At 43.5% G+C, this 26308-nt stretch overlaps 1 protein-coding gene across 7 annotated transcripts in view; it reads right to left on the reverse strand.

Annotated features, from left to right (window-relative positions):
- Window positions 1–328: 328 nt before the first annotated feature.
- Window positions 329–26308, reverse strand: part of SYNRG (synergin gamma) — a 35751-nt gene continuing 9771 nt past the window's right edge. For 2 of the 7 annotated variants that reach the window (XM_057399521.1, XM_057399518.1), the window contains 16 exons: window positions 25514–25738; window positions 23870–23947; window positions 22975–23171; window positions 22562–22810; window positions 21596–21732; window positions 19079–19197; window positions 18838–18900; window positions 15949–16899; window positions 7943–8527; window positions 7501–7664; window positions 6723–6776; window positions 5943–6039; window positions 5507–5655; window positions 2590–2700; window positions 2109–2144; window positions 330–1107 (listed from right to left, as the gene is read on the reverse strand). In XM_057399521.1, the coding sequence (XP_057255504.1) occupies window positions 976–1107; window positions 2109–2144; window positions 2590–2700; window positions 5507–5655; window positions 5943–6039; window positions 6723–6776; window positions 7501–7664; window positions 7943–8527; window positions 15949–16899; window positions 18838–18900; window positions 19079–19197; window positions 21596–21732; window positions 22562–22810; window positions 22975–23171; window positions 23870–23947; window positions 25514–25738 (3347 nt within the window). In that variant the 3' untranslated portion in view covers window positions 330–975. Of the gene's footprint in view, window positions 1108–2108; window positions 2145–2589; window positions 2701–5506; window positions 5656–5942; window positions 6040–6722; window positions 6777–7500; window positions 7665–7942; window positions 8528–15948; window positions 16900–18837; window positions 18901–19078; window positions 19198–21595; window positions 21733–22561; window positions 22811–22974; window positions 23172–23869; window positions 23948–25513; window positions 25739–26308 lie in introns of all 7 variants that reach the window. The other 5 variants (XM_057399522.1, XM_057399520.1, XM_057399517.1 and 2 more) reach the window with 4 other exon arrangements.

Raw genomic sequence — 26308 nt, forward strand, 5'->3', positions numbered from 1 at the left:
CACCAGCGCCTTGCAGGGTTAAATCACACCCACCTGCAGCAGGAGCTCAGGGCCACCTTGTGCTGCCAGCTCTGACTCAGAGAAACACGTTACTACAGAGAGCACAAGTTACACACAGGCATCCCATGGAGAAAGGCATATGAAGGTGTGACAGAGGTAACACACATACATACACACAGGAGCACGCACACTGCTGTCAGTGGAGTCCAGTTTTCAACAGTGATGCAGCCACAGAACTACCAAAGGATCAGGTGGAACATAAACCAAGGAAGGAGTCTGTATTTACAAGAGTAGCAAAGACAACAAGGTCTAAAATCCAGCTGCCTGCACTAAAGAACCCAGGTATATAGGGAAAATGTCAACAATTCCTTCAAGTCCTTATCCCCCAGCACTAACCAGTGACACACACAAACACAGTATAATTTACAGTACAGATCAGTGGAAGTATAAATATACAGTGGCTCTGCAGCCTGATTCCTTCTAAGTCAATAATTCATTTTGCCTTGAGAGTTACTGTGACTCGTGCATCGTAATATTGGAGCAGCAAATGAAGAAAACCATCATGGTCCATACACCGAAAGAAAAGATGTGTTTGCAAAGCTGTCCTTCAAGTATCTAAGTGGTCACTTCTGTGCAAATCAGTCCAGTTTTTCTTGGAAGCTGGGTACTGGCCTCTCTCAGGTTTATGCGCTTGGTTAGCAGACTGCACTGCATATAAAGGCTAACCTGCTTCCATCAGAAAGACTGAAACGCTGCTTTTTTTGCCACACTGGTTATCCCTACACCCCTGCCCCTTTCAAGTGGAATTCTTCATGAGCAATTTGTATGTGATGGTGGCTTTAACCTGTTAGGTACCAAACTCCAATCTCAGCCACTAACCGCACACCCCAGGCCTTTCCACTTACCCTATCACACCATCTACCCCAAGTGTCGTGCATTATCAGACCAGAAATTCCATCTTCAGTGCCACTGCTTTCAGAGCAGGTCTGGCAAAATGAGACCTGGAGGTTTGGGCTCCACACAGTTGATCCAGAAGTTTGCACAGCTTGCGTGGTACTGGTGCCCTCCATACGCCAGCTTGAAGTTATCTGTCTCTGAATTGAAGGCCTAAAATAACAAGAAATGGAACAAGTGTGATGGTCTCATCTGTTCCAGGGTCTGGAAACTCGAGTGGAGAATGGCTGTTGCCCAGGTATCACCCCAGCACACTGTGCTGGGACCCTCTCCCTCTGAACACCCAGCATTCTACTTTAGCCTGCAAAGGGTTTACAAGTGGACAAGCTCCGTCCATCACAGCTGATGCCCACTTTGCCTCTTACACCCTGGTAAGGAGCCATCTGATCAGCACCCTGCTGCCTGATCTGAGGCCTGGCAACTAACTCACCTTGTTTCATCCATCCTCTAGTTTGGCTACAGACCCACAAAGGATAAAACCTTGTTCTGCCAGCCAGTGGGTAGCTACTGCACTTACTTCATCAGCTCCAATCTGTCTGTGATTTAGGCAGGTGCCATTCTTGATAATAGAGTTATTTCAGGTTGAATCTGATCTACTTTCTTTTGTTAATTGGAGCCGCTTTACAATAGGAGCTTCTGAACAGCGTGTGAAGCCGTGAACAAGCTTCAAACATCTCAATGTTTGTTGCTAGGAGATACTCTCCAATGCTTCACAGCCACCTATTTAAAACCCCCCATTCTACCCTTGTTCCCCACACCCTGGATTTCCTGCAGAGATTGCTAAAAATGCCACTGCCTACTCCATATAGCCAAAAGTCAGTATTTGTAGCACAGAACCCCTACAGTTCCCCCTCTCCTGCAACAGACACACAGGCAGCTACGAACTCAGAAACTCACTGCAGTGCGTTTCCTACCACACAACAGAAGAGGCACAGAACCAGGAAGCTATTCACAAGGTACAAGCATGCAGACAAGACAAAGGGGAGGCTCTAGAGCGTGTTAGTTGATCAGATCAAGTGTTACGGTCACAAAAGATGACTAGGAGAAAAGGAGTAATGATTGATACAATCGCGAATGACAGCTGAAAGCCAGCTCAGCCTCCCACACTCAACTAAGAATGAGTCTATAGAGAATATGGTTTTACAGGTTCATACTTTGCTAGGAAGCTCTTCCACAGGTTTCTCTTCTTTCTGCAATAACGTTGAAACCAAAAAGTCAGCAAAACTGCCCGGGTATGTTACTGGGTTGGCATTACCCTGTAAACATCCTGGGATCCCCTCCCAGCAATGCTAAGTGCAACAATCCCCTCCTGGTGAGCCTCAGAGATGCATTTCATAAAGAAAAGTAATTAAAAGAGTTGTATTTTTAATACACAGATATATACACACACGCCTTTTAAGTCTTAGTATCCCAGTTTCCCCCTTCTGTGAACAATTTAACCCTTTATCCACATCTGTGTCACACCCAAAGCCCAGGGTAACACAGGACTATTTGAGTCCCATCTATAGGTCAGATGTTGCCTTTTCCACTTCCAGTTATAAATTATAGCCATGAAAATGTTTTAAACACACCCAAGGTCTAAATGAAAGTCCAAACCGTCGATTAAAACTGAGTTTAACAGGCTGCTCGACTTACCTTACTTCTTGAATCCACGTTTAGGAGGCACACTCCACAGGCAAGATCCTGGGCATTTTTAATCCCTGGCCGCAGCATACAAGAAGAGAAATCCAGCGAGTTTTCATCTGGCTGAAGAAAAGAGACAACAAAATTAGGCTTATACCTATCTATATGATTAGGCAATAAAATGAGTTACTTAAAGTAACTGAAAACGTTTCAGACATCACGACCAAACTTATCAATCTGCTTGCTCCCAAGAGCCGCGGCAGGGACGACCTAAAACACTCCTGCACAAACCCCTGCGTGGTTTCATTGAAGTCACTGGTGTGTGTTTGCAATCCTGCCACGCAATCCCCACCAGCATTCATTTATAACACTCGAGCAGCTGAAGACAGGGCTAGACTACAAAGGAAAGAGTTCTGAAGTTCCACGTTCCCACATCAAAAAGGGGAAGAAACTTCTGAGCAGAGAGCCCAGGCAGTGGCTGCTCCATTTCAACTCGGTGTATGAAGAACTGGACGGAGACAAACAGTGGTATGCAACAGCTATTTGTGCAGCTGCAAGGCAAGCAGGCACGGGCCAGCACGGCCTGCACTGCTCACATTTGAAGTGGTGTCTGTGCTGGTGTCTGTTGTCCTGGATGCTCTCTCATTGCCTGAGCGAAAAGGGGCAGTTGTTATTCTCTCCTAAGGTTACTTCTGCATCTAGACCATGGCACAGAAGTACAAAGTATTAAGGTTAAGCAAACCAGAGAAGAATTAAGGTCACTGGCAACACACAAGCTCAGGTTAAAGAGAGGTAAAGGATGGGAGAATAACCCTGCAAATAAGTAATACATGAATATAACCCCTTTTCCACTTACATCTCAGCCACAAGATAAATGATAGTTGGAAGCTTTGCATAAGGATGGCATAAAAGTGTTGAAGATTTGCTTTCAGATTGTAGTGCAGTGACTGGAGATACAAGAAGCTTAAACAAATGGTGTGCTCCTAGGACACGTGTGCTCTTAATCCGCATTCCTGCTATGCTGGCCATGCTCCCCCGCGGAAGGGCTGGAGAATAATTGGAATCCTGCAGAAAACACCCTTTAATCCTTAAGTAAATCAATCAAATTAATGAAGCACTCTAAAATTTGTTTACCAGATGCATGAGGGAAGCAAATGAGAAGGTCAGCCTCTAATTTGCACTGGAAAACCACAAGGCTCTGCAGAAAATTCCCTTGTAACAAAAGCCTTTAAAAGATAAAGTCAACCTTTCCCAGCACATGCATCTGAGCTAAAATACTCCTGGCTCACTGGCACTTCTGCATCACTTGGGATCTGTGATGGAAACACGAGGTGTGGGTTCCACAGCTGCCAGTGAACCAGTGGAGGAGAGGAACAAAAAGGGGTGATGTGAGAGAACTGGAGGAGTGAGGAGTCCCTGCCTAGTAAATAACTCCAGGAGTACTGTGTGTGTAAGAGAAGTCCTTGCTCACAGCTCCTACCATTGCTTACAGTTTAGCTGGCCTCCCACCAGCCAGGAGCTGCTGCGGCTCGGAGAACACGTGGCCAAGCTTTGGACTTCAAGGCAATCCCTGTGAGCTTCCAAGGAAAAGCACTTCAAGAGCTAAAGTTTAATCCACTTGCTTAAAGCAGGAGAGGATCCCGATAGCTCTTTAGATGTTACTGTCAACAGTGCCAGAGTTCAAAGGGATGAATCCCCATCTATCAACTTCAGCTACCAAGCAGTAATGTATGGAAAGTGTAACACAGGACAGCACCAAAAATACCTGCTTGCCACAGCTGTTTGTACTGGAGAGGGCTAAAATGTGTGAAAGGTGTGTAAGAAGGGACTGAGCATCTACAATACCTGTTTTACAGGGAATCACAGTGAGCTGAAGATGAGTCTTTCAAGCAGACACCAAGGACTCTGGGCTTTGCTTATAAACGAGTGTTTACTGAGAAGCCAAAACCTTTAGTGGCCATAGTTGTATTGCAAGAAGGAAGCCACGAATGAACATGGTCACTGAAAACATAACCATGGTAATGGTCTGCTTACTGATGCTTGGTGTGATGTACTGATACGAAGAGCTAAAGACTCCTTAAGTATATAATGAGTTAAAGGGATCCATTATGCAAGATGGTATCAAGCACCTACCAGTAGATGATTCCCTAAAACTAGGAGTTTTACCATGGATAAATGAAGCCATTTTGCTCATTGCATTTCCTGCAATATACATACACAAAGAAGGGCAAAGCATTTACTGGCAAAGTGATTTTATTGCCCTCTAATGGCATTTATTCTGTACCTGGCCCCAATGTGTCCTCTCTCCCAGCCTCTTTGCAGACCCTTCCCATGGGCTGCTGCCTCCCTAAGGGCCACCCCTCAGACAGCCCCATGTAGCCCTTGCCCAGTTATGCAGAAAGCTCTCAAGCTCCTACCAGACTGTCTCAGAGCAAGTGAGCTTTTTCTGGCAGCTCCATTCAGAGGAGGGGAAGGAATTCAGTCTGTAGCATGAACCAAAACAAACTTGGGCATTTCCAGAAGCAGAGAGAAAGGAAAGAGTTCAAAAGAACAGTTTAGTTATCCCTGGGCTGCTACACAGCGTGCTCTTGAGTTGCAAGCATTCACACTCATTGCAGGGATCTTACAAAGCCAAAATATGCCCCACATTATTCTGGCTTCCTAAATGAACTTCAGTTTTACTGAACTGCCCTCATTGGAGAGGTCCACAGACACATAGAGTATCACCAACATCATTAAGACACTAAGAAAACTCTTATTTATGTACAAAGAATGGTGTTTTCTTCCAGAGAGCTCTAAATTGGACTTCACAAATGGCAATTTTGCAAGAGGAAAACACAAACTGTAACGTTAGGGCACCCCACGAAGTCACTTTATGTGTAATTGTAGCATTTGTTTTAATAAAGCCATCACTTATCGTGGGTCTTACCGTTAAAGCAGCAAGTGACATGAAGCTTATCAGGTTGTTCCACACTTTATCAATATCCTTCAGCAGCTGCTGGAGCTTCTCACTACAAACCGCAGTTGCTTTGATACCCAGCTCAACTCTCTTTGTTACTCTATAGACTTCCACAACCCCTGTTGACACAAAACACAGCGGGGGATTGCAGAGAACTCACTGCCAGCACAGGTTCCTGAAGCTTTTAACTGAGGAACAGCACAGAACAGGCACAGAACACAAAAGGTGGTCATGGACAGGTATTTCAAGGGAGTATTACATTTATTGAGCAGAGGAGCTGGTCCTTATTTAGGGGCAGGCAAAAGATTAAGCTAAAAAGCAATACTGTTTTGGAAAGAGTGAGTATGTGTTGCTGTTTTTCAGAGGAGAACTCCCAGTGCAAGAGACAAGGTACATTAAAACATACCTAGTAAATATTCCATGCCTTGGGCAGACTGGATGACTTCAGTGCAAACCGATGAACTGCTGATCCCATTTAAGGTATCATTTGCTTTCTTGATGACCTGGTGGAAATGAATTTCATAAGATGATGGTGTTATCCACCTTAAAACAATTATTACCAACAAGATTGTCCCTAACAGAAGCTGTTAGGCAAAAAAAGGAGGCAAATTGAATACATGATTGCCATACTCCATCATGGTTTTATATATTCAAGCTGTAACTATAAGAAGATCAGGGGGAGAATATGAACATTTCAAACCTTAATGTATTCCCCCAAATCTTTTCATTACTGAAATAACAGTTTGAAGAGCTGCATGCATTGCTGTATGGTTTAATAGCAGCGTTCACAGCTTTGGCTGATACACAAATGCAAAGAAGGTCTGGCTGTGAAATACCTGACACCCATCACCAGAAAATGAATGGCCTCAAGCCCATTTCTCAAGCAGTGCTGGTGGGCCAGATGCTGGTATCAGTGCCCTGAACAAGGCACCCAAACACAGGACCCCCACAGTAACCAGTTAACTTGTAATTGGAGGCAAAAGCCAACCTAATCACAGCTGACAGGAGATTAGGACAGGATCTTTAAGTGAGGGGTTATGCTTCTGCTGCGTGACAGCTTTGGGTTTAAAAGCTGTAATCTACTTGGGCCGATTCCCCCCTTTTCTATGCCTGTATGGTCTTAAACACTGGGTGAGCTGGTACCTACAGGAAGGAGGGAGGGCTGTGGAGGAGGCTGTGCACTTACCTGCAGGGCACTCTCCAAGCATCTTTGCCATTCATACGCATACCTCTCACTTTCCTATTTGGAAGAAAAGGACAGCCTGAATCTTGTTCCTGCCTTGCCCTTTCCCCTATCACAACAGACACACAGTGGGCAGGTATTTTAAGAGACTATTTGCAGAGCAGCTATGTAAACTTCTCACAGACCTGTTCTTGGTTTTTCCCCCCATTCTTTAAATATTCCCTTTGCACCTGAACTCTAAAATTTGGTTTCTGGGAGTTATAACCAGTTTCAAAAGGAAGAACACAGCTGAATGGGGAAGAGGTCTGCATTGTGCATGCCTACTCCCAACACACTTGTTACAGACCTGCTGTTGTAGAAATGGGGATTGGCAGAATCTAACCTGAGCTCTTTTACCATCTATTCTCAAGATGAGCAAGGGAAATAACTACCACACAGCCAAAAAAGTTTAGCCATTTCCCAAAGCCAATGGTCTCAGTGCCAAAACTGGGATTAGATTCAAGCTGTAACTAACTTCCAGTTACAGGCTTAGACCACAAGGTCAAGTGGTTCTGAGTTTCAGGCAACAGCACTTCTCCCACTTGATAAGATTTAAAAGACAGGAGAGAAGCAGCCTCCTTTAAGAGGAGATTCCAATCAAAACATCCAACATAAGATGCTGTCTTAGAATCATACCCCAAGTTCAAACAGCAAAAGTCCCAAAGAGCTGGATACAGAACACCCTTGCTATCACACTGATGAAGTCACTGCCGATTTACTCGTATCCCAGAGAACTCCTTACCTCAACTTCCCCAGTCAAGTCTTTGTATTTGTCCCTGATGACAGGCAAAGCAGGCTTCTCACTTAGAGTGTTTGAACGATCTCTAAATGGCTGCTCCAGGACTGGTAAAGGTGAAGAGCGACTTATCTCTCTGTCTCCTAGGCTTAAGCTCCTTTTGTGAGACCCTAAAAAGCGAGGTTATAAACAAGTCATTCCTTTACTCATAAAGGCACAGGCTATTTAAAATTAATAAAGCCCCAGCTCGTCAATTCTCCAGGTTTTCGGCACAATATTTTCTATCTAGAAAGAAGATGTCCAAATGCCATAGGAATCAAAGAGAAATTCAGCTCATTTCCAGTGGCCTTGGGACCAATCCCCATCAACTAATTGGTGATTTGGTTACAAAAACCAGTCTTTGATAAGCACATGCATCATGAGCATCCCCCACCCTGAGCACACTTACCTTGAACAGACAGGTCAAAAGTGGCCAGCTCGCTCTTGATCATCTCCTCACTGGATTTCACCTTGCCTTGGGAAGTGGCCACCAAGAAGTCAAACTTGCTGATTTTGGGCTTCTCGCTCTGGAATTCTCCAAAGTCATCCGTGGATTCTCTCCGCAGGGCTGAGGAGACAGCACCCCCAAGGAGATCTGCCTCCTGCTCAGCTGCTGCATCCTGGGCTTCCGATGGAGGTCTTGCGAAATCACCGAAGCCTCCGAGGTCATCCTCACTTGGAGCGCTGGACACGGGGTCTTTAAAGCTTGCGAAGGCTGCAAAGGGAACATCCTGTAAAGCATCCTCGCTAGGAAAGGTTGTCACTTTGGAAACTGTTGTCATGGTAATGTTCTCTGAACTGCCAAACAAGGTCTCCTTCTTCTGAAGGACAGAAGTAGCCGCAGAGGATCCACTTCCGGAGGACTGGACAAAGGAGGAGAGCTTCTTGCCCTGATGAATGTCTTCCTTGTCGGACCAGTCATAGCTTGCCAGGCTGCTGACTGCAGACCCGCTGTTATAGCTTCCAAATGGGGCACATTTTAAGTCATCTATATCTGAGAAAAACAAACCCCTGCAATTAGAAGCTGAAGTTCAAACGTTACGTCTCTCTACGCTGCATAAAACCAACAGCAACTTGCTGAGGGTCTTAAAGGCCTGCAAGAACACACACAGTGAATTGTTGTTCCAGTGAGGCTTAAACGAGAGTTTGCACAAAAATAACTTGACAAATACCTAAGTCTTTGGTGTAAAACCCCCTCCATTTAATAAACGTAAGCCTTGACCTTTGAATGCTGTCTTATATTTTAAGCTGAAAGTCACCATCCCACCACAGGCAGTGAAGAAGCACTAATAAAATAAGCAGACAGTCCAGCCTGCACACATCACTGGTTCAGTTCTCTGATGCTGGCTGCACAATCTATGCTCTAAATACAACCATTAGCAACTCAAACATCTTAACGTGTTAGTTCACCTTATCAAACCCAACCGCAGAGAAGACCGGGCTAACTTCCCATCCCCTCCGACAGAGTATTAATACACTTGATTTGGATCAAAGCATGAATACAAAATTAATGCATAAGGAATGTGCTGCAAGGGCTTTTAAACCCCAGAAATGCTGCTTAAGCTTCTCTCAGCTACACGGCCAACTTCCAGGTTCCAGGAATGACAGGAACATTGCAGACCATGGTTTAGCTTTCACAGACTACTTAGTAAATACAGAGCACATCCAATCATTTTGCAGAAAGCTCCCGAAGTTCATACTCACCTGGCAATTATATGGGCCAACAGGTTCTTCTCACTGCCATGAGCAGGTATGAGATATAGCCTGGTTACATTAGAGCCAACAAAGGAGCCTGCACAGGGACCAGGGTCCGCTACTCATTCACTCATTTCATGTTTAAGCCTGACTGATCCATAGCAAAGGCACAGAGAGCCAGGGGCTGGGTAGCTCTCATTAAAGCAGAAAAAACCCCAACGAACCAACCTCTGCTCTACCACATGTGGCATTGCTTGTCCAGCATTACCAACTGTCAGCTTGCATCAGACGTTCAGCCGGGGCTCAGCCCTGCAGCCAAACAGGCTCGAGGTTAAGCAAACCTAAACCAGAAATACATTGCCTTTGGATGGTTTTAGCTGAGGCTCTTTGGGCAGACATCACAGTCTGAACTGGCACATGGCAGCAGCAGCTCGGGTTGAGCACAGCCCAGGTGGGAAGAAGCTGGTTTACCAGCCTTTAGTCAATCTGGCCACCCCAGCCTGAGGATTCAGCCACTTTGTTAAGCATTACTGCCTGGAAGTGGGGAGCACACTGTGCTTAGGCTGCTTTCCACATACAGAGCTAATTATCTATTAGCTAAAGATAATATATATATAATATCTATAAAAAATTTAATATATAGATTAGCTAAAATATACAATATAAGGATGGAGTTTCATGGTTACGGCAATAAAAGGCCCTTTGCAACGGGCCAGCGAGGCACAGTGCGGCGCCCATCAGATGTTCCTAAGGGACAGTCTTCCTGCAGCTGCTGCATTGCCCATGACAGCACATCAATAGCGAACCTTCACACCCCACATGTAGGCAGCAAGGTTTCCAATGTGAGTATTAAATACATAGAGCAAGCAGCTTCCAGAAGTGCAAACAGGGGGGGAGCTGAAATCACCTGCTTGTGGCAACAGTGAAGAGAAAGAAGGCTCCGAGGTGAAAAGGAGCTGAGGTGGAAGGGATCAGTAATTGATCACAAGAAACCACACCTCGTGGTCTCAAACACACGGGTTTGTTTGAAGAAGCGAAATGAAAGCTTCGCTAGCACTGAAGGCAGTGCCAGAATAACCTCCACAATGTTAGCCAGCTGCAATTAATCCTGAGAGCACCAGCGTACGAGGCAGCCTCTTTTTATCTCCCAGCTTGTGCTGACTCCAAACCCAGCAAAGATTTAAGCATCACAGTTGATTCAGTGCTCAAAGGGAAATGCAAGGAGAGAGCGATGCTCCTACTGCAAGGATCTGCACATTCACATCTTATTCCTTTGATAATGGGGAAGAGATTGAGCTGAAAACCCATCCTTAAGGACCAGGTTGGTGTAGTCCTGATCCGATCCCTGCTCAGGGGCAGTCAGGAGCAGCAGCGGAAGTCCTGAATCAACAGGTCATGGCAGGGAAGGCAGAACAGGATTTCAGTCATTTACAGACTAAGAGGCAAGACTCAATGGGTGAATTCAGGCATAGGTGGAACCCATCTGCATAGGTGCAAGAGCCGAGATGAATGTCACAGTGCAACTCAGTACATTTATTTGGATAGCTGTTAAAGGATTACTCCAGCGAATAAACTTTCCTAACACCATTATATCACAGGAAGAACACTGTGTTCAGAGGCAAAAGGCTTACAGCTGACATAGTCCTACAGCAACTTATTGAAAAGCATCAAAAATAAGAATGTGGAACAGTTCATAATCCAAGGGAAACGCTTGGGGTTTATTCTATGGAGAAAAAAAAACCCAAATTTTGCTGTGCTGTGCTTTGCACTTTATAGCATTGTTTCCCACAAGCTGGATGTTTCTGAATAGAGGAGGTGAAATCAGAACTTTGCCATAGCAAGGGCAAAGCTCAAGGTTTACCTGAGCTCATGGCACATTTGCTGCATAATGAAGAGAGGAGCTTTCCCCCTGCCAGGCAGCAAAGCAACTTGCCACCAGGCTCATAAGTGAAGCAGCAGTTTACGTGTGAAAAGCACTCATTGGCTGACCCCAGAGAGCTCTTCATGATGTGGGTATCTTAATAAAACACTCTTTTTGCTATAACAAAGCAGCGTTAAGAACTGCTCCTTCAACAGCCTTTGCCTTAAAGAACACAGGTACGTGTGATGAATAAAAGAGCTCCGGTTACAACGCTGCAGTTCCAGCCTCCGATGGAATAAAAGCTTCCTTTTGCTGGTATGGCAATTCAGAATTTAGAGAGATGCATGGGTATCAGTGGTATTATTGCAGAGCAAGAGATGATTAAGTGGGAAAAGAGATTAATTATTTCTAACTAAGCATCCCACTTGATGAAGAGAGATGCTATGGAGCTACCACCATTTGCTCCCGGAGGACACTTTTAGTAAGAACAGAATCTGAATTCATGAGAAGCATCAATTTTGATCCCCCAAAAATGAGCAAAATTCTATGAAAATGCCTTGGTTTGGGGATGTGCCATCTTTTTTGTGTGAGGTTAAAAGTGAGTTCTGAATTAGCTTTTTTTGGAGAGCGTACAGCAAATTCCTGTCGAAGCAGGGCAAATCTTGACTTGATCATGCTTTTGGAATCTTATAATCCTACCACAGGAGATGGATCAATAGATTTCAGTGAAATATACCATTATGAAACAGCATTCCTTAGTACTCTCAGCAGCAATTCTGTGGTGCCTTGCAGAAATGACACAGGAGATTTTAGTTTTGTTATAAAAACCCAGAAGCTCTGACTCAGATTAAAGCCACATGTCATTAGCACCATCAGCTGCGCGCTGGTGAGACCATGAAACACCCCTCAGACTAAACACATCAATACTGGTATTGATCCTCAAATCACTCTGAAATGGGGCAGGGAGGGATGGGTGCACGTGTCTCTGTAAAAATCAAAGTCAGATCCGTCCACATATCACAAAACCCACATTTTTTCCCCCTTAGAACTATTTTCTAGCGGACCAAGACTGGAAAAAGCAACCTTCACCGTGTCATGCTGGAGTGCAGTAACTTCCCAAAAGCTTCAGAAACCAAACCCAGTTTGTATTTCTTCCAACAGAAAAGGTTTGAGATGTTTACCATTAACTTCCCATCTCTTTTGAACCACCAAAGCCATAGTCCAACCTGCCTGGGGACAACTAGAAGCCAGCCATGCCGCTGCTGGGGCCAGGCAACGCAAGAGGTGCCAAGGGACGTACAGGGAATACTGACAGAGGCTGAACACTGTTATAACACTGCTTCCCAGTGTTATCTCATCTAAGAGGAAAACTTGACATCCTTCATTGGAGCCAACTATAACAATTTATTTCAGCAAGCACGGATTACGTTATGGCTGGAGGCGATTTACAAGCTGGAGGCTTCAATGGCAACAGTTTAATCATATAAGGAAAACCCTTGACAGTGTTAGTGATATTCTAAAGAAAACTGGGAAAGACACTTCAGAAGATTGTACTACACGTAGGGATTTTAACCAGGACTGAGACCTTCAGGTTTTACATATCAGTTCATAGGAAATCCTAATGGATAAATACAACATGAGCCCTGCAGAATTAAATCTCTTGGCTTTATGCTCAAGCCCTCAAGTTTAAAAAGCTTTAGGGCTAGGCATAAGCTACTGGTTCTCCATAATGGAAGAGGGGTGTTGCTTTGTTTTTTTCTCTTTTAAAGGCATTCATGTTTGCTATTTTCAATGTTTAGTAAGGCAGGACTTCCCAAACAGATAGGAAGCAGAGGCCTTCACTTTGGGACACTGATTAATTTGCTTTAGATCAGCTAAATAAATATCTGAATATTGCTTAATGGGCTCCCAATCACAAAGGCCTAAATAGCAAACTGTTTTCCAGTTGGTCCCCTTCACAAAGGTGCACCACAGCCTTGGCTGGCAGCAGGGAAATCCAGATGGGGAGACAACAGGACAGAGAAAAGGTTCTCTCTGTCTTCAGTCTGAACTAACTCCGTACCCTCAAACCAACGCACAGCAACAACTCTGCCATCCACACTATATTCAACCCCTCTCCAAACCTGCTCTTTTGACAAGTTATTCAGCCTGATAGGTGAAGATTCAGCAGTGCACAGGGCGCGAGGTCAGAGTGTTGGAAGAGGACAAAGAAGCTCACTCACACGCTGCTCTGCAAGAGAAAGGCACGGGCCAGCTGAAGGGGATACTACGACTTTAAACTTTGTACTTTTAACATGGTGGTTTGCAACAAATCACACACATCCCCACGTGTTCAAAATATGCCAAGATAATATTTATTAACACAGCAGGACTTACAGATCACAAAAGATAGTGATACATAGGAGCTCGGAAGGGCGTTATCAGAATAAAGCATGCAGGTCAATACTTGCAGAAGAGAGATACCAAAGCAGATCTGAAAAGGCACATTCACACAGGAAATGTTTAGTTGAAATTAGACATTAGAAAAGCAGCAAAAAACCTGAAGTTGATTAAAATATACAGATATCTCCAATAATGCCAAAGAAAAAGGTACTTTACAGATTGGTAAGTGCAGCAAATGGATAACCCTTTGAGAATACCCGGGTGAGGGTATGTTCTCGCTGCAACAGAATGAATCGGGTTCATGTGACTTTTGTCTTAGAGGGAAATAAATTTGGCTTAAAAGAAGCAGCCTGGTTGAAACTAACAGCATGCAGCCAGTGCTCAAAGGGTTATACGAAGTAAATGCAAGAGAAATCAGGCAACATTAGCATCATCTACCTTCCACATAAAGAATTATAGCAAAGTTTAAAGAGACTGTATCCCCTTTGGACAGAGCAAAACTGAAAACCTCTCTTCCCTCAGAAACCTAAGGCTGGGAAGCAACTCGGTGATTTCTAATTCCCAGCATCCCAGCATAAGCAACCTACCTGCCCATACCTGGAAGCTACGCAAGGTGAAATCTCAATAGCCAAAGGATAAAGACCTCTGTGTCAGGGTGTCAGAAAAGTCAAATCATTTATCAGCACCTCTGTGCTGCTGCTGTTTCACTGGAGGTGTTACACGGCGCTTGCAGACATACAGCTCCCAGTGACTAGTCTCAGCAGGGAGGATGGCAAAGGGATACTGTCCCTTTTTGACATTAGAGTTACAGATAGAAGAAAATGAAGGGGGGGGGGGGAGGGAAGAAATCTGCTTTTAGCTTCATGTAAACTGAAAAAAGAGGACTCGAACATCAGCAGTTCAGAGCTTGAAATGCATCAAACACACAGGAAGGAACACGTAAGCACACAAGCATTCGTAACGGGTCGGCCGGAGCACGCTCCGCTACGAAACCCAAACAGAGTTCAATGGAGTAAAACTCTCCCTGTGGACAAACAGCCCGCTTGGCACCAGAGGAGAGTGCAGACTCGTTGAAGGTCAATAAAAATAGCTTCTAATTAATACTTCAGAGTTCAAAAGTTCACCAACAAGCACATGGTCGGCCAACCCCTTTAAACAAACCAGAAAGTCTTTTCCTGCCCCAAGCGGCAATCACTCAGCACTGATTCCTGTGGCAAAAGCTCACGGCCTGTCGAAGAGCTCCAGGAGTCAAACTACCACCAAAAGAGGCTAGAAAAATACTAGGAAAAAGTGCTTTCAAACCCAAAGTAAATGTTGCAGACCACACTGGAGGTGCTGCGTTTAACAGCTCACCCCCTTGGCATCGTACCAAGCAGCAAGAGGAAAACGAAAGGTCTTTGCTAATAAATTATTCCTGATACGTTGTACCCTGTTGGAGAGTATCTTCCACGAAGTTGCCACCTTAATTGTCTCCCCTACTTAAAAATATCATAGAATGCAAACCTACAGCACTGTGTATTTATTTATCTCTACCCACTAGAAATCTTTCACCTGGAAAACAACCAATCCTTGCAGGAACAGCTTTGACACTTACAGTCTGTAGGCTCAGAAAAGCCTCTGACTGCACAATACTTGTTGCTAGAACACAGTAATGGTACCTGTATTATTGAAGGCCACAGAACATTTAACTACACCTCACCTTCCTACGTACACGTGAAAAGCAGGACACTTGGGGCATTGGATTGGTGATACGTGATCAGATCAGAGACGGTTGAGTTGCTCCCTCAGGAGGACTTTCATAAGGGGGAATGAAAGAAGGTGAAACCCTCATAAATAAAAGCCCATGGTTTTAGTTTAGGTCTAGGAGTCACCAATCATTAAGAGTAGCACTTACAGGCCCTTTGCTCAACGAGTCCAGTGAGGAATTCAACTCTATAATACTTCTACCTGCAGTCCTGCAAAATACTGCCTGCACAGGTTAAGCCCCACTGTACCGGGGATATCCTTGTGGTGTTATTAAACAGCTTTTCATCAGCAGCATGAAGCAGTGTTCTGCCTCCCCTGTAGAAGCCCAGAGTGGATGAAGTCCTCAAACCAAATGCTTTGTTGAACCCAAGAGATTAAAGTGAGACTCTGCCATCCCTCTTGCTAACGCAAATGGAACGACATCGTTTGCGTTGGAAAATGTTCCACTCAAATCCCTTAAGGGACAATAGCTGACAGGTACCAGCACTATGATGACGATGTCAAATCTCAGAAATAAACTGGCCTGGAGTTCAAATTGTTCAGTCTATTTATAGTCTCCTAAGACAAAGAAAGAAACACTGCCCTGCCAAGGGGCTGTTGGCTAGCGGGTACACAGATTGAAGTGTCTTTCACTACTGAAAGACCAGTGCATAATACTGTAATTTAGCACACAGAAGAACACTGAAACCTCCATCACCTACGTTACCAGAGCAATCTAACCAGTTCCTCACCTGCTGCTGGTGGATGCTGGCCACTAACTGTTGGCAAATCCAAAGAGCTATCAGACATGACATGCTTAAGATCTCCTCCCACATCAGCCAGTTTCATGTCAAACTGAACAGACAACGCGTCTTCAGAATCCTCCTTGCCAACACTGCTGCCTCCGATGGAAGGAAGATCCAGAGACTTCACTGAAGCAGAGTCTTCTCTGGCCTGCTTGAAGGCTGCAACTTTGTCCACCAGGGACTTATCTGTGCTGTTGCACGTGGAAGAAAACTTGTTAGAGTGGAAGTCGGCAAAATCATCATCGCTCTTCACTGAAGAAAGCGCGTTGTCCTTCGCCTCCTCAAAGCCTCCTCCAGAGCCCTCCAGAGAAAGCTGTTTGAAGATATCGTATTTGGTGGGTGTAGCAGTAGGGGCAGAACTCTGCCCACTCTTCACTGCGCTGGCAGAGGAGCCAGGCTGAGGAACAGGACCAGGCTCTAGCTTGAGTGCATTGTATTTGTCCTCTGGTTTCTGTTCGGAAATTCCACTGCTATTGTTGAAAGCCATAAAATCTGCAAAGTCGTCTTGTCCACTGGCTGATGAGCAGTTAGAAAACTCCCCAAAAAGGTTGAACTCTCCAAAGTCATCAGCTAAGCTTGAACTTTTGCTGGGTGCTGGTTGGGCAGTGGTAGCTGGAAGGGGTGGTGGTGGAAAGGAGCCTGATTTCGTCGCGTTAAACGCAGGTGGAAAGGACGGCTGCTTGGTTTCTCCAGTAGAGGAAAAGAGATCCAAGTCTGCTAGGTTCAAAGAGGTCTTTGCTTGTGTTTGCTGTTTTGACTGAACGGGCAGAGAAGGGAAGGGTGCAGGGAACGTTTTGTCCTTTGTAGGTGGCTCTAAGGGTGAGATACTGTCAGCGGTTTTAAAATCCGTGAAGCCATCATCGGATCCTGCAGGCTTGAACTCTGCAAGGTTCTCTCCTGAGAGCAAGAACAATGAGGAAACAATCATTAAAGACACTGCAGTGACAACGAGTGCATCATACTCACACCATGCGAGCAAGCAAGCAAATTAGCCCATGCAGTGTCAGAAGTTTTGATGCAAACTGTTTAAATTAAGCCCTAGAACTGCAAATACAACCTCTATGAACCACCCAAGTTTCCAGGTCAGCAATTCTAAGTCATTCCAGCACACACTTAAGTCTTCCAAACAGCCTCAAAGTCATATGACATGCCCTTTACACTGTGTTAATATCAAAACACACCTTGACCAACAGATTCAAAAGGTGATCTGTCTTATTCAGCTTCCACACAAGTTCTTTTTCTCACCCCATCCTCATATTTGCCAAGCAAGGAATGTAATCCTGAATTTCACTTACACCAATGCGATATGTGCTTTCTTACAGAAGCAATTCTACCCCTCTCCCTTCAACATATTGCCCCCATGCAGTTTCTTTGTGGGGCTTCAGCAGAGGGTGAAGACATTTTTAGGCTCTCGTTTTAGTCTAGCAGGTTCACCTAAATACACTACAGAATGCGTGATCAGAACTTCAGTAAATACAACTCAATCAGGAGGCATCTTCTAGCTCCTGCTAAGACTGATTCCAGCTTTACTAAGAAGCTTGGAGATACTTTCACATGAAAGTGAGCACGATTAATCGTAAGATGCGCAGCTCTCCGGTTCCTCTACCCACTAAGTGTAGGATCACGCTACATAAGGATGATAATTCAAACCTGACTGAACATTTGGTAACAGGATTTTCATTGAATTTACATTAAATATTTTGATGTACTGACTTTAGAAGTTTTTCCTGTTCATACACAATTACCTTTTATAAAGCAGTATCTTCTGAACATGAAAAATGTTTAACCCATTCACCAGCATGTGCATACTTAGACCACTTGTCATTTTATAGTCTTGAGCATACTTTAAGCCAAGTGTCCAATGAACAGATTCTGTTCTATTTTAGAAGTACACCACTAACATTTAATTCCTCAGCACCAATATCATACTTTAAATGTGTTTAACCAAGACTTAAAAGAATACTCTTTATAACAGTAGTACAGGACCATGACTACACCTGACACACTCTTCCATTCTCCCTCCCCTCCAAATCAGTTCACTTGGCCCAGCAACAACACAACTGCTCACGGAATTGCTATTCATTGATCAAAACTAACACATCACAGCAAACTACACTTACTGCTGAATTGCAAACTTTTCCATCAGAAATGTGAGCTGGTGAAAGGGTTAAGAGTGGTCAGAGCTGGATAACAGGCAAATATAGTAATTTTATGTGGTTCAGAATATGCATGGAAAGAGGTAAAACTACTTCATTTCATTGCATGTGTTTAATACTGAAGAGGTACTGAGCACAAGTACATTACAGGAGTTTCAGAAACTCAGTCTCTGAAAGGAATTCTGTCTCTGACAAACAAGGAGCAGGAATGAACTCAGGTAAGCAGCTTTATCCTAGGTTTTACTTTGCCCAATCAAAACCAGTTGACCACAAATTTTAATATAAGGGATAAGATTTATTCTTAGAGTACCAGAGTGAGAAGGTTTAATTCCACCTTAACAAGAGAAAAAAGTTGCAATTTTGTCCAGAAACATCTTGTTCTGTCTTTAAGGATATACAATTCCTTAAAATGAATAAATTCCAACCATACTGTCTTAAAATAAAATTCAGAAGCACCAAGGAGAGATGCCAATCTTCCAGAAATACAATTTGTACATTGTTCCAATAGGATAGTGCACTGTTTTTCCAGGATACTTCTTGCTAAGGGAAGCAGAACCATCATTATTCTACAACTGTAGCAATGGAGATGCTGCAGCTTATAGAGAACTGCTACAAAAATACAATGAAAATACGTTTAAATAGCTCAAACCCCACATAAGTTACCTCAGTATTTGCTTACCTAAGTATTTGCTCTCTGATGGCTGCTCTAATTCACGGAAAGCACTGTACTTGTCTCCACCATCTAGTGAGTATGAGAAAAGAAATACATTCACAAAAAGGCATTATGGATTCATACTGTAAACATTATATTGGCATAACTGCTCTGGTTTTTAAAGACTAATATCTTATCAATGCCAAAACCAAGATGTAGGACACATTACAAGAAACTGCTTATAGTGGTTGTGTATTTTAACTTTTACCTCCAAAAGTGGCTGTACTTTCAGCAGGCTTCTCAGCTGCAATTCCTTTAAACACAGCATACTTATCAGTTGATGAGAGTGTCTTATTACCTGGGAGTGGCATTAGTAAAGAAGGAACACTAAAAACAAAAGAGAGAAAAGCAAAGTTCCATAATTTATCCATAAGAAATCTATATTTCCAGGTTTTATGCAAAGGAGCCTCTTACTGAGACTACACAAACCTAAGCTTGTACCCAAAAGAGTGCTTGATTGAGAACCTGGTGTAACTCCATCACTGTCAGTTGGGAATAAGAGCATGTACACAGGCAGCTGGTAACTGATGGGTTAATTCACACCTTATCTCACCTAATCTCATTTCTTTAGGCCAGAAGTCAATTTTCTCCATTCTTGATTCTAGTTTGCACCAAACCATGAACTGAACACTCCAGAGCTTCACTCCACAGGAATTCTTAGCCCAGAGAGAACATGCACATAGACATACCCTAGGAATCACCATTTCATTTATCACTTTGTCCCGAGCAGTGTAATGACAATTCTCCCTGATAGAACTAGATAAAGAGTTAAAACTGCATGACATTCTGCCAGCTCCATGCTTTCAGCTTATCTACTTCTGGTTATATTTCATTACATATTAAGAGAATAAAGCAGAACCACTAAAGGAAGGAAAAGCTAACTCTGAATTTCTCTCAGTGCAAATCAGGGAGCTCAGGTAGCTACCTAAGGAGCAAACCAAGGATTAGTCCATAGTTCCACAAGCAAATCTTTTTGCACATAAACACATTCTGCTTTCTATAGTGAAAGCGCCACAATAACATAACACCATGTAGCAACTGCTGTAAGATTGGGAAGCCATTCTGTGAGAGCTTTGCTTGCCCTCCACGCAAGGCCCCTTATCAGACCTTGGCAGCTTTACACAACATCATCCTTTACATATGAATGATGTGTTTTACCTCTAGTTCATGTCAGTCAACGCTATGCACGTTGAAAATGTGAATGAATTTCTACTGCGTTCTTCAGCCTGAAGCAAGAATCTTTCCAGAGCCATTTAAATCTCCTTATCAGCAGCCTACAAGCAACACCCAAACCTTGCACTTGCACACACGTGCTAATGACGGTCTGCGGTGCTTGCAGACAGACAGTGCAATGTCAAAATATAGCTTATGGTAATATAATTACATTTCACATCACTGCAAACCAGGCTATTAGCTATGCAGTCTTGGCACATGTAATGGTTAATCATCTGTGCTCTGCAGATGGGTTTTTTCAAGTAAAGCTCCATAAGCAATTAGATTATAGCTCATTGTACCATTCTGCTCCAAACTGAACACTTGCACAACTGAATGAAGAGAGCTGCTGCAGTGAAAAAGAAACACTGCTGGACTCACTTACTTCCATTGTGGAATTTACAAACGATGCTTCCGGTAAAACTCTGAACAGCAGAACAGCTTTAATTACAAAATGCCATCTAACTCAAATCAAGATCTACTTAAAAGAGAGCATCTTCAGCTACACATGACATCAGCCAAGTGAAATCACTTGCACAGAATGCCATTAGGCACCGTGTAACAGAACAATCTGGTTTAGTGTCTCCTTTTGACGTCACTGCTGAGGAAGCAACTGGTAATCTGTGCTTACCTGGAAAGAGCCAGCTCTGTTTGCAACTAGGAACAGAAAAGGTCTGTGCCCACAATTAGACACCTGGGAGGCACACGAAAGTTTGCCATGTGCAGCAAGAGGAAACAACAGTGAATTTTGTAATCACAGGACTTTGAGAGATTAATTGTAAACTCTCCAAGGGAGCAAACATGCTCCATTATTCTGTTATACAAAATTTCCCTGATCCCAAGCTACATTCTGGCAGCCTCCCAAAAGAAAAGCCAAGACGGCTGAAGCCTGAATGAGATTTCAACTGAGATTTATCGTCGCTTATTGAAAGCTTAAGCACTGGCCAGAGAAACGACAGAGCTAACAAAACCTTGTCCACTGGAGCTCTCAGGCATTTCAGAGTATGATGTCAAGCTCTTTACATTAATTTTGGGGTCCATATTCAGGGCCTGAAGAAAGGTCTTGATGTCAACAAATGGTTTCTATTAACTCCCACAAATGCGGGGTCATACTTCTAATGGAAGCACACACTAAAAGCAGAACTCCTCCGACCTGGTGTATGTTTTCTCAATAGCTTTACGTAAGATTTTCCCTGAATGCACAGCATGAAATAACTTCCAATTGCCTGTGCAATAGTACAGACACTTGAAAACTCACCCCCATACTTTGTATGTGCAATTTACCTCAGCATGATGACTAGAATGCTAAAGAATGGCCAACCACCTATGGCACATCAAATGCCAGTTTTGATTCAGAAAGCCTAATTGTGGTTGTAACAACCTTTAAAAGAAACTGGCAAGAGTAAAAGTCAGGTGACAAAAGCAAATTACTGGCTAGAAAGCTACCCACAAAGGAGGAAAACATTTAATTCCTTAAGAGAGCTCTCAAATACTGAATACACAGATGTGGTACCTGCTCCGGTGCTGTGAACTGGCTGCTTTAGAGGAGCCAGCCACATCCCCTTGGAAATCAGTGAAGGAGTCATCTAGCGAGCCAGACTTTGAAGCATCTTGAAACTCCTGGAAGTCATCATCTTCTGGTTTTACTACCTGAATGACAAACATCATGTCAATTGCTGTTCTGTTGTCTTTTCAAATTGTCAGGTAGCATGAAAGCAGTTTAGAGCAGCGTGACTGACTTAAGAAGAGGAAAAAACCTTTCAACATAAGCATGCAAAATTAGCATGGTCACTGGTTCCACTTCACCTGCACCAACTCAAAACACCCACAAGGTGTACAGGATTACAAGCAGCACGCACAAAGAACAGGGGAACAAGGAACTCTGCTCCTTTCACATTAAAAGTGTTACTGATCATAGCCATGCCATCTTTTAATACAGGACAAATATTAATAAATTCAAATCAATCAATAATTTATAATCAATACACACAGCAAAAGCATCAGAAGAAATATTTTCTGAAGAAGGATGAATCATATCTTCAAAGAGCAAAATTTATCTCCCATATGATTTACAGTGCTGGAAACCAAAGGTTCTCTCAGTCCTTGGTTCTGAAGAATGTCACTTACTTTACAAGCTAATAGAGTCTGTTGTGTAGTTTAACTTAAAATCCCATTTAATGTGCATTACAAGATTCTAATTACAACTAAAATCCTCTTTCAATGCCACTAGTTTGTAATGGAGAATGCTTTTGAACCCCTTCTAATGCCACCAGAAAGAAATGAAGAACAATAAAAGAACATCCTATGATTCTACGCTCCTTAGCGGCATGACTTTATGTTTTCAGATGTCACATGCTGGATTTCAGCTCCTCTTTTTGCTGTTTACTTAAAGGCTGCTGTCACTACGTAGCTCAGACAGAGCCAGGCTAATTCCCTTTCCAGGACAAGGCAGATTTGCCACGTAACAGAGCGAGCTGACCTGGCTGGGCGGGTAGGACGGGACGAAGCCTCCGGAAGGCTGTGCTGCAGCTCCGCCCGCTGGAGCCGTGATGCTCATCCCCATCACGGCCGGCCCGATGCTCAGAGGCATGGAGACGGGCGGTGCAGGGGGCAGCAGAGGCTGCTGGCTCACTGCGGCAGGCAGCGGCATTGGAAATCCACTTAACGTAGGAACGGGGGCAGCTGGAAACTGGTTTAACACGTCCGGACTCACTGCAGGGATTCCCCTCTGCAAAGGCAGAAAAGCAAAGACAATCAACATCAAAAAGACACGTTGCATTCTCAGTTCCAGTTTCTAGCTTGTGTTACTGACACCATGAAAGAGCAGGTACTGGCCAAGCTGCAGGTAAACCTTCCAAATCAAAACATGCTGATCTCCAGGGTTATCCATACCTGAGTCACTGCTATCATAGCCAGGACAGTGTACAGCTCCTCTTTGGTGAGCTTCCCAGGGGTGGTACGGTTGGCTAGAGCCCATATCTGTCCGAGGGTCTCTCTGGGCAATCCAGACGACATCAGGATGGGATAGAGTTTAGCTGTATCTATTCCAGCAGGAGTCAAAGTGGTTTCTAAGATTTTCTTATACAACTCTGCGATAAGGGAGTCAGTGTTAGAGACAACTGCTGGTTTCAAGGGAATTCACAACTGCTTTTCTATTTTGCCTCAACATCCTATCAAATCAGTAATACTCAAAGTAGAAGGTAAGGCAATAGCATTCTGGCATTGGATTGTATCATCACGTTTCATCTAAATGCGTTATAGGATGGTCTTTACAGTTTAACACAAAGAAATATTTCATTTAAAATACACTTAATGCTCTACTTCAAAACATGTTTCTTTAATGAAATTGCAGGATAATCCATATAAAATATAGTTATAACATCTTTATGCATTTAAACCTCAGTGTAATCAATATTTACTACAGCATTTCATTTCCTATTTACTGGGTTATTTGCATATGTACGATAAATAGCCTTAAGAAATGAGCCTGCTTAATTACAAGAGAGGCCAAAACCCAGACTACCCATAAAAGCAGTATTATCACAGCGACACAACCTCTTCTAGCCTAATCTGCTGTCATAACAAATTCTAGATTAAACATTGAGCATGAATAAAACACACACTTCTCCAAATGCACATAAAGCCACCATAAATTCATAACGTATCAAAGATACAGGATTCATCTGACGCCTGCAGAGTAACAACTCTGCTCAGTAAGCACCAACAACAGCTCACGTACGTTCACACCTTGTGTTGCTGCTTGGCTAAATGCCATTTTCTTGTTTACCTGGGACCAAGTTATCGTTATAAATCCAAGCAGGCATCATTTGCTGAATTGGGTCCTGTGAAGGGAATACTCCGACTCCTAAACGTGTTCCATTCAGTAAGAAAAAGAAAGACAACTGTATTAGGATATACAGGGTCAGAGTACAAAGATCTTAAGAGACTAGATCATAGTTGGTCAGTATTATTTAGCATTCCAGGCAAAGATTTCAGATGGGAATCACTGTGCTCAGAGGACAAACAGCTACTGCAGGAATACGTATTTCAACCTAGTAACTAGAATGATTTGGCAGTAACAGCAAGAATACATATTGAAATAAGGAGCTCCTCATCTGCCTCCCTCTTAATTTCTAGTTGTGCAGAAGCTCAAGTCTCATCATCTCCTGAACTTTCATAGCAGCTGTTAGGGCTACCTGGGGAGTAAATTAACTTGTACCTACCACCAGGACATCCTTATCAGGGGAATCCACAAACAGGATGAATTTCAGCAAAATCTTACCCTGTGTTCATAAAAACTTATCCACTGCCCCACTGCTCCCAGTCTTCAGATCCGGAAGACATCACAGCCACCTTCACTACTACAGGCTTTCATAACATGATCTACCACACTTTACTCCCTTTGAACATGTTATTTCCTTCTCTACTGCGTGGACTCTTCCCCTCAGCCTCACAGTTTCACTTCCTATCTAGTCTCCCTGAGCAGATTTTACGCTCATCTTGGATGGAGCTCTGACAAAAATCAGAATAATTCATTGCCTTTCCCAGTGCCCTTGCACCTCCTCATCTTCCACATGGATTCTCTCCTGGCTGCAGACTAATTTCTAATCACCCCACAACTCCAAGCACATTTTTATATAAGCAATTCCTTCCATTTCACCAGCCAAGTAAAATAAATTTGCTGCTTCCTCCAGGCTCCTTATCCTTCAGCTTTAACCACCCTTCCATTCACTTCCGCATCCTACTGACTCTTGCTTCTCACCTTTGAATCCCTCTGGCAAAATTCAGCCCCTTAAAATCAAATTATACTAGAAACAAAAAGGAATTCTCAGCCATATTTAGTTGGCAGACAGGAGAGTCTTACTCGAAACTTTGATAACAGCTGTTCAGTTGAACTGTTTAGTTCCAGTTGATGTTGGAAGTAAAACTTGCCTGAAGTTTTCATCTAGACCAGCTTTTGAAATCTTGATCCCTACAGCACAGGTAGTTTTAGACATAACACACATGAGCAGCAAATTGTCTGGGAAACAAGCTAAGAGTTTTCACCTAACAAGACCACGTCCTCCTCAAAGTAAAGAGATGAAAACCCACCACAACACTGACCATCTTTAGTAATAAATTTCCTCACATAAAAATGAGAGGAATCTTCAGAGAGCACATCTTCCCTCAAGAAAGAGGACAGAGTATTTGAAACCAGCAGACCTGATTAACACACGTTAAAAGTGATTACAGCAATAAACTTGAGTGGAAAAAGTTCAGAGCAAAATCATAGTTATACTTTTAGCAAGGAGCAGGAGGCACTGATGTATTATTCAAGCAGGCATTCAGAGCAAACTTGTGCAGGCCTGGCCTCAGAATTAGTGCACAGTGTGTTAGCATCCAAGCAGCAACTCATTAGATGTAAATTCTCTCAAATGTTTCATTTGCTCACCACACTCTTCAACTGCTCTGTTTTGTTCTGAAGCCTTGGGCACCTCTGCAGCGGTGGTACCACTTTCCTGGCCACCTACAACCCCCCAGTCACTGATGGTTAGACTGGGATGAACTTGGCTTGCAGCCGAGGCTTTGTGCCCAACTTCGGATGTTTTAAGTGTGGTTTGCTCTTGTTCAGAGTCATTTGAGCCATTATCTAAGCCTTTCTCCTCCAAGGAAGAGCCTGAATAAACAGCAGGAGGAATTATTTATGTTTTGTTATTAACCATCCAGATCACAATTCCACACTTCCAAAGGAAAAGTATTATTGGTACCACTGAGGGGTTATGACGATGAGCATCCATCCCAGCTCAGACCAATAGCAGCACCCTGTGCAAACACTTCTATAAGCCTGATTCTGCCCTTTACTTACCATGGATACACAACTTCAACAAACAAAAAGCACCACGTAGGAATATAGGAAACTATTTTCTGTTGGGATTACCACTGCATAATCATCTAGGCATCAGTAATGCCCAATATCTACTTACCCCAGCAAAATTCATCATGTTACTCTCACCAACATCCATTTAGCCTCCAAGAGGGGAAGCACACAAGTGCTCCATGTAGCATAAGAGTTATTTTTCATACCACCATCTCACCCGTTTTTTCTACTACACAGGCTTACAAAGATGCTAGCACACAAGATTTAATTCATCTGAGATCAGCCATATGCATATTTAGCAATGTCTGGTTCCACCCATGACTTGCATTTACAGTGCAGTTCTAAGGGAGGAAGAAGGGGACTTAAATC

The sequence above is a fragment of the Pezoporus wallicus genome, unplaced genomic scaffold (assembly GCF_028554395.1).
Source record: "Pezoporus wallicus isolate ANWC-B61680 ecotype Strahan unplaced genomic scaffold, APGP_CSIRO_Pwel_v1 contig_8143, whole genome shotgun sequence".
NCBI lineage: Eukaryota > Metazoa > Chordata > Aves > Psittaciformes > Psittacidae > Pezoporus > Pezoporus wallicus.